The 8,234-nt window shown below is 54.7% G+C and overlaps 2 protein-coding genes across 2 annotated transcripts; both read left to right on the top strand.

Moving 5' to 3' along the window:
- Nucleotides 1-1,932: 1,932 nt before the first annotated feature.
- Nucleotides 1,933-3,504, top strand: AYO21_05479 (hypothetical protein; the record flags this gene model as incomplete). The annotated part of the gene is made up of 1 exon (XM_022655448.1): nt 1,933-3,504. One exon carries the CDS (start codon nt 1,933-1,935, stop codon nt 3,502-3,504), a length of 1,572 nt encoding a protein of 523 aa, XP_022512340.1.
- Nucleotides 3,505-4,712: 1,208 nt separating this feature from the next.
- On the top strand, nt 4,713-7,196 carry AYO21_05478 (hypothetical protein; the record flags this gene model as incomplete). The annotated part of the gene is made up of 2 exons (XM_022655447.1): nt 4,713-6,274; nt 6,455-7,196. 2 exons carry the CDS (start codon nt 4,713-4,715, stop codon nt 7,194-7,196), a joined length of 2,304 nt encoding a protein of 767 aa, XP_022512339.1.
- Nucleotides 7,197-8,234: the final 1,038 nt, after the last annotated feature.

Genomic DNA, 8,234 nt, shown 5'->3' with positions numbered 1-8,234 from the left:
CCCCAACCCCATACGTAGGTACCCAAGGCATCCCCCTCTCGGAGTCACCCCCCAACCACCCAAACGCCAATAATTGCCCGCCTCGTCTATCGTCTATCGATCTGATCGCGCATCATTTCCCAATTCCTTCTCTGGACCTTTTTCAAGCCTTTGTTCGAATTGCCCATGTTTGGGCATTCATGGGATGCCATCTTGCCATGTCCCTCGAGGACCCCAGAATGATCAGCGGGTTATTTCTCCAATCGATATATCATCCGGGATCTTCATCATCATTATCGTTTCGTCTTGTCTATCATCGTTCGATACTGCAAGGTTCATTTCATTGTTTCCAATGTTTTAGGCTATTGTCCTTTCTGGTAGATATTCCTTTGTCTTACATCATTGCAGGCTGGGAGCGGCCCTCTAGTAAGAGCACAATATGTCAATCAACCACCTACTTGTAACCTCGTACTTGATTTGTATAGGCACTGACTGACTGACTCAGCCTGCGCTACTCCATTGATCCCATGAATGGTGTGATTTTTCTTCTTCTTTTCTTCCCGAGGTACCGAGTCACCCTCCCTTGTCCGTGGGTGTTTGGAGATTGTCAATGCAATGAATGCATGCATGGCCCTTTTGATGGGTAGTACCGAGCAGTACTTGTAACCTCGTAGTCGTCCTTAATAAGTACTTGTACCCGTCCAATTGTTCCCCCTTCTCCCCCCATCCCTCTCCCCCCTAGAGGCTCAGAAATAGTTATTTGATCCTTCTTCCCCCCCTAGAGCTGACCACAAGCAAGGGCCACACAACACCCACGCCCACGTTGGTGCGCCTCGCCCTCGTCGCTTCTTTTTCCCCTCCCACGCCCACGCTCTCGATCCATCCCTGCCTCCTCCCACTCTCGCTCGCTCGCTCGCTGTCCACCCCCAATATTTTATCATTTATCATCTCGCTCGGCTACTTACTCGGTCAGTATCGTCCACGACAAAAAAGTGGGGTGCATCATTTTTTGACTCTTTCCAAAGCAGGAGTTTCCGACCAGCCAAAAAAAAAAGGCCCTTTTGTCCTCCCACCCACCCCTCCTCCGTCTAGCCTCTAGTCTCGAGTGGCTTCTCTTGGGTGACTTCTTTACCCATCTTGCCATCCCACACAGATATTTACATTCCCGAATTGTCGGCGACCTGGATGGATTAAACCTGGGATAAGCCCTTGATTTCCGAAATCGAACTCAATCCCGCAAAACCGTTCCTCCGTGACCTCCTCGCCTCGTCCCCTCTAAGCAATCTACCAACTACAACTCCCGACAAGCTTTTTCTTTGGTCCCCAGTCTTAGGATTGCACATGTCCCATGTGTGAGACAAAACCCTCCCAAGGTCCTCTTGACGTGTCACCCTGGACGAAAACTCCATTACCGCCTTCATTACGACGCCCTCCCTCGCCCTCACCGACTTCACCCCTGCGACCTTCTCCATAACTTCCAATTTTTCCACGCACACACTCGCTCTCACACTCACACGCACAGGCAAAACGCAGGCCCTGTCGAAGTCGATGATCCTGGCACCTCTCCGTCCGCCCGTCTCCGTCTAAACCCGCCACCAACCGCATCTCTGACAAAAAAAACGGGTGCCCCTCTTTTTTTCCAGTGTTTGCCTGACCATTCACTCGAGAAGACAACCACACGGACGCGCACACGAGGGTGACAAGTTTCCTCGCGAAATTCCAAACCGTCCCGTTTCACCTCAGCTTTGTCTCGTTGGAGAGCCCTTTCGCCGAACTCTAGGATTTGAGAAAACCTCCCCGGATTTGCATTCATGTGTTCCCAGTTGTTTTCCCTCCCGTCCCGGTGACCTGGTCTCTGTATGCTGGCACTTTTGATCACCTAGGACTTGTTGTCGGGGGCGTAACACGACGCATAAAAGACAGGAGACGAGAGGAGGAATTTCTTTTTTTACCATGTATAGAAACTCGGCGCAACTGAGATGCATCAACGGCATTCCGCCCAACGCCCTCCCTTCGCCCGACAACACTAGCGATTCTGATTCGGAACTTCTCGATGCCCTCGACCAGAAGAGGAGGCAGTTGGACGAGGAAGTGGCCAGGTTCAAGGCTGCAAAGGACCGGGAGTTTCGCGAGTTCGAGAAGCAGTTGTGGGTCAATAAGAAGAGGTCGCGGGTCGGGGCCAACAGTGCTTCCGATGGCACGCCCACAAAGGCTTCGATGACAGCCTCGACGCCCACGTCTGCTCTGAATCTACTGGCTTCGACCCAGAACGGCTCTGTAAATGGCTGGTCGGCCCACAAAGCGAGAAGAGACGGGGTGGTGGGTGACAAGGTCATCAAGAAACCGCCCCCGCTGAGCGGCCCGACTCTGTCCCTGGAGAAATTGAATATTGCGGGAGAAACCACCCCGCCGTTGCATACGCTGGGGACGCCCCCAACGCCTACGATCTTGACTCGTGCAAGATCACGCTCTCCCACAGACGCCGTGGTACGGCTGACCACGCCGCCGCCGCCTGCACGGCGAAGGAGCCATTCTCCACCTGCGTCCACTCCGACGCCTTTGAAAGATCGGTCCGATCCCTTCGCTGGGGTGTTCACGCCCATGTATCTGCCTCTTCTGGATTCGCGCGATCGTACTCCGATCGTGAAGAGTCCGCAACCCTTGACGTCTGAGGAAGAGGAGACGAAACGGTTTCAATTGGATGCGGAGTCCAAAGAACGCGCGGAAAATGTATTGAAACAACAGACCCGATCATCTCAGTCATTGCCTCCGCAGCCGGTCTCGCCGTCCGTGGTTGCAACCAAGCGTGCCCAGTCCACGTCCATTTTGCCGAGTGCAAGCCTCCCCAGTGCCTTGAGGAGTGCCAGTGGGGGAGGAAGGAGAAGGAAGCATGTCATGTTCCAGCTGGCGGATCTCAAAGTCGTCGACCCAAGTAGCAGCTACGAAGAAGGGCCTAGTCCAGAGTTGGAGGCTGAGAAAGATCCGAACGGTGAACCCGCACAGCAGGGCTTGGAGGACGAGCATGTTCGCGAAGAAATTGGTGAGGCGAGGGACAAGGGGAGTCCCACACTATTGAGCGTGAAAGACAGACGTCGAGGAAGAGGGCGAGGAGGTCGATTCATCTCGCCTATCCCTTCACCATTGGCGAGTCCTAACCCAACGTCCTCGGCCTCCCCAGCCTTTGATGGAAATCCACCCTCGCTGGGACCCTTGCAGCTTCCACACCTGATCTCTTCCCCCGACGAGTCTGGGTTTTCCGGCGGCCTTATTGGTGCCGCGGATGGTGGCAGCGGGGTTGGATTTTTCGAGCTCGACGAAGAGCTCGCGAGCCCAGCTTTGAGAGATGGGAAACCAGCTGAGGCGTTTGATCTCGAGGTCGATGAGGACCTCAGCGAGAAGGTCGGCCGAGATGGCGCCGACGGTGGTGAGAAAGGACTGGGACTCAGTCCATCCCTCCAGGTGGGGAGCGTCCCCATTGACATTGTGAGACCCAGTGGGAGCTGGATCGGGAGCTTTGGACATTGAGCGTGGAAGAGATTCACCAAAAATGCAGGAAACGAGAAGAAGGAATCCACGAAGAATGGTGTGGTCCTCTCTTCTATTCCACGTCTCTCGAGCCAAGAAGGAATAACCTGGGGGTTATGTATCAGCCAAAACACCCCTTGACTGGAAGCCCAAGGGCGATGGAAAGACGGCCCTCCCATCTGGCCCAGCATTGGTTTCGGCTGCATTTTTTCCCTTTTCGACACCACGAGCATATCCTGGGCGGCATATTTGTTTTCTGTGTCTTTGCTTATTCCCGCAGATACTGGGAGGGGTGTTTCTGCGTCCCCCCCTCCCACTGCGTGTCCTCCAACTACAACCGAGGACCTGGGTCGGCTATCGTGAGCGATATTGTTTTTGTCTTGCTTTCTGGGAAATTGGAGGTATCTGCGCTGCTCTCTGAGCTCTGCCATGGTTCTTGATCACTGATCGGCACCAAGGGAAAACAGGTGCCGTGGTCTCGACGAGGGATTTGAGGGCGGTCATCTGTCTGTTTTCTTGCTCCTGGTTTTCGGGCATGGGTGGCGACAAAAGTCGATCAAAAAAGATTTTATGTCTCTGCTTTGCGATGTTTTGGTACGTGATGTTATGCCACGCGATGTTTGGTATGGATTTATGGGAATCGCTCCTCGAATGGTATGAGGAGAGGATGGGAAATGGAGAATGGGAACCTGGGATTCGTGTACATACAGCTAGCTATATACTCGGTACATATGCCTACATACTGACCCCAGTCAACACGCAGATGCGATGCAAGGCTACACGATACATTACTGAATGCTTCAAAAATGTGACCAGACTATTAGCTACAGTCTACATTTTACAATTCACCCCCAGTATATGTCTTAGTTCTTTTTATAATGTAAGAGTAGTCAAAGAGCATATATACCCAGTATGTCTTCTTGCATGTATGAAGTTGTAGTTGTGGGTCAAATGTCGGCGGTTCGGAGATGGATCCCGATATGACTTCATCGTATTCATCGTATCCGTCGCATTCGTCGAACCTCCAACATCGACGTCCAAACCCGTCTGACCATTCAACATCTTCTTACAGTACAACACCCGTCCCGCTGTCGACCCGCATGACTGACTCTATTCGAATGGCCTCTCGCTGGACCTGTCTTTACAGGCTATTGTCACGATAACAACCGAGAGACCCAGCCACCAAGTCTTGTCCACCAGCCCTGCACATGTCGACGAGATTGTCGCCTCTGTTCATGCTCTTCTCCTTCGTCGGCGCTCTTTGGGGCTACTGGGCCATCCTCAAACATACTTCCCTCGTCACAGCAGCCTTTGCAACCTCCCCGGCCTCGGCTCAAGCGCCCCTGGCTGGCTCTCCTGAGGCACTGAACCCCAAACTGACCAATATCATCGCCGAGGATGTCATCAAGCTCTACTACAACGGCTCAGGGCCGGTCCCTGCGTACGACAAGGGGTCGCCATTGCCAGAGGCCATCACCCCGCTGGGCGAGGCGGCCGTCGAGGAGTCAATCCTGAACGAGCTGCTCTCCATCCTGCACACCTCGTATTACCCGGACAACTGCTCGAAATGCATTGCCGCGGGCCAGGTGCTCCACGTCGCGGCCGTCAGTCAGCCAGTGGCCGTCTTTACAAACGTGCTCGTGAGGGCGTGCAATGCTGTGCCGGAGTTCAAGGCACAGCTGCGCGCGGCGTCTTGCGAGTCGCATTTTAGGGGCGAGGCCGGCGCCGGCTACGGTCCGTATATGGCGCAGCTGTTTTCCAAAATGACCTTGGCCACGGGCGACATGCATCACTGGTGCGCCATCAACTACGAGTTCTGTGAGCAACAACCTCCGGTCCTGATCGACGAGGACTTGTACTTTGACCCCAAGCCAGACTCGGCGAACGTGGCCCCCGAGCCTTCTGGTCGGACTTTCAACGTCCTCCATCTCTCCGACTGGCACCTGGACCCGCGCTACGACATTGGGTCCGAAAGCAATTGTTCCAACTACATGTGCTGCCGACCGTATTCTGTGAACGAGGAACTGTCTACCGATACGCACAACGCGTCCATCCCGGCGTCGCGATTCGGGTCGTTCCTGTGCGACTCGCCCGCCGATTTGGCCTTGTCGGCACTCGTCGAGATGCCCAAATTTGTCGACATGGAAGAGCTCTTCTTCAGTATTTTCACGGGCGACATCGTCTCGCACGACCCCGAGGACTTGCTGTCTCGCGACTACGTGGCGTATGAGGAGGAGGTGACGTTCAAGGTCTTCAAGCGCCTGCTGGGCGACAGGATCCCCGTGTACACGGCGCTGGGGAACCACGACACGCTGCCCGTGGGGTTCAACACGCCGCACAGCATGGACCCGGACCCGACCAACCGGAGCAGCAACGCCCTGCAGTGGAACTACGACCTCGTCGCGTCGCTGTGGTCCCCCTCCGGCCACGCGTGGCTCAACGACTCCGAGGCCGAGTTCGCCGCCACGCACTTTGGCGCGTACGCGACCACCACGACGCAAGGCCTGCGGATTATCTCGATAAACTCCGACTTCTGGTACAAGGAGAACATCTTCAACTATTGGAACGTGACGGACCCGGATCCGAGCGGGGTGCTCAAGTGGGTGGCTGACGAGCTATCGGCGTGCGAGCGGAAGGGTCAGCGCGCGTGGATCATCGCCCATGTGCTCTCGGGGTACGACGGCTCCGCGGGCATGCCGAATCCCACGGCCCTGTTTTACTCGATCGTGAGGCGTTTCTCGCCGGCGACGATTGCGGCGGTGTTTTTCGGGTGAGTTTGCCCAAGGCCTTGTCAGATCATGTCACGATACGACGTAGTATTCCCTCCCTCCCTTTCCCTGACTAGCTGTCTGCCTCTCTCTCCCTTTCTCTCTCTGTGTGTGTTCCTCTGTCTGTCTGTCTGAAAACGTCAACGTGGAACCGACAGCTCACTTCTCTTATGTATATACAGACACACCCACCAAGACCAAGTGCAGATATTCTACGACTATCTGCCTTCGTCGCTCGTCACGCCCTCGAATTCCGACTCCAAGACCCTCCGCGACACGACGCAGGTCGACTTCACCAAGCCGCTCCAGATCGGCCACATTGGCCCGTCAATCACGCCCCTGACGGGCCTCAACTCGGGCTATCGCGTCTATCAAGTCGACGCGGCGACCTTTTCCGTCATGGGCGCCCAGACGTACTTTGCAAACATGTCCAACAGCCTCAGGTGGACCACGCCGGTTTGGGAATTCGAGTACGATACGCGAGAGGTGTATTCGATCCCCGAGATCGAGGAGGACGACGACGAAGGCGGTGATGACGTAGAAGGACAGGAGAAGGGGACGGGGAGAGGAAAGGGAAGGGGAATTTCCTGGCCGGCCTCATACCCCCTGAACGCGACATTTTGGCACCTCGTCACGGAGAAGATGCTCAACGACTCATCATCATCATCTCCCTCACGTTGTCACGACGATGACGGGGATAGCGACACCGCATCCCCGCTCCTACAGCTCTACGAACGCCACGAATCCAAATCGAGTTCCCACCCGGACCGCCGCGTCAGCGGCGACGGCAACCCGGCGCAAAAGGTGTGTTTTTTGCGCGCGGGGAGTGGGCACTTGGGCGTGCTGTGTAAGAGGAAGTATGGCGACGGTGACGGCGGTGGAGGTGCACGGTCGATGCGGGAGAGGGAGTTTGGTGTGCGCTGACCTCAACAAAAGCCCGGGTCCGGAGGTAGAATGAGGTGGTAGGCGGGTGGGTGGGTAGATTGAAGAGGTAGGAGGAGAGATGGGCAGGACAGGACAGGACAGGTTTGTAGGTAGGCAGGTGATACGCTGACAAAGGAGACAGGGCTTGCGCGAGAGGAGATACGAGAGTTTATATCTATACATAACTATATACAGAAAAGATACGAAAGATATACCCAAGAGCAAGGACAGAGGTAGGGGCAGCGACGAGGATAAGGACAAGGACCAGGGCGAGAAAAGAAGGCAAGGCAGAAAAAGTGAGTATAGGCCATGGGGCAGAAAGCCTTCGAGTGCGGGACAAGTAGATAGACTTTGAGTTTGGACTGGGTATCCGGATATTGATACGATGGTGATGGTGATGATGACAATAATACAAGCGTTTATAAGTGTTGGTGTTGGCGTGCTTGACTGTGACTGTCTCTGCCTCTGACCTCTGACTCTGTCTCTTCCTGTCCCTGTTCCTCTTGTTCATGAAGATCGGCTCGAGTCGAGCTCCAGTCGAATCTACATCGTCCATAAATCTCTCCCGTTCATTCATTCATTGTTCTAATGTTCTAGCGTTCAAACGTTCTACTGCAGCTCAGATGAGCTGAGCTGAGCTGAACCGAGTGAGGTCTATGCTCTATGGGCGGTGTTCAAAGTCTATTCTAGCGATGATGAATGCAATCCCATCCCAATCTCAATCCAGCCCCCAAATCGCCATGCTTTCCAAACCAGCACGAGAAGGCTGGGTATTCGATAATGGATAATCGATAACATCCCATCCCTTCCATTGTTGCCCGTCCCTGTACTCTTGTGCAACGCCAGGTCATGATCCCGGCAGAAGCGAGTGAGGATCCAAGGGATAAGAGAGGAAGAGAGAATCCTGCCCAAAAGATCGATCCGGGTAGTCTCCTTTCTCCGTTCTTTCCTTCTCTCTGTTGGAGTGTGCCGCCATGAATCTAATCCAAGTCGTGTTCCGTCGAATGTCCCGAATATCGGGTAACAAGGCACACCTCC

The sequence above is a fragment of the Fonsecaea monophora genome (genome assembly GCF_001642475.1).
Source record: "Fonsecaea monophora strain CBS 269.37 chromosome Unknown Scaff34, whole genome shotgun sequence".
NCBI classification, from domain to species: Eukaryota; Fungi; Ascomycota; class Eurotiomycetes; order Chaetothyriales; family Herpotrichiellaceae; genus Fonsecaea; species Fonsecaea monophora.
The sequence above is the reverse complement of the archived record's forward strand: the minus strand, read 5'-3'. Positions and strand labels throughout refer to the sequence as shown.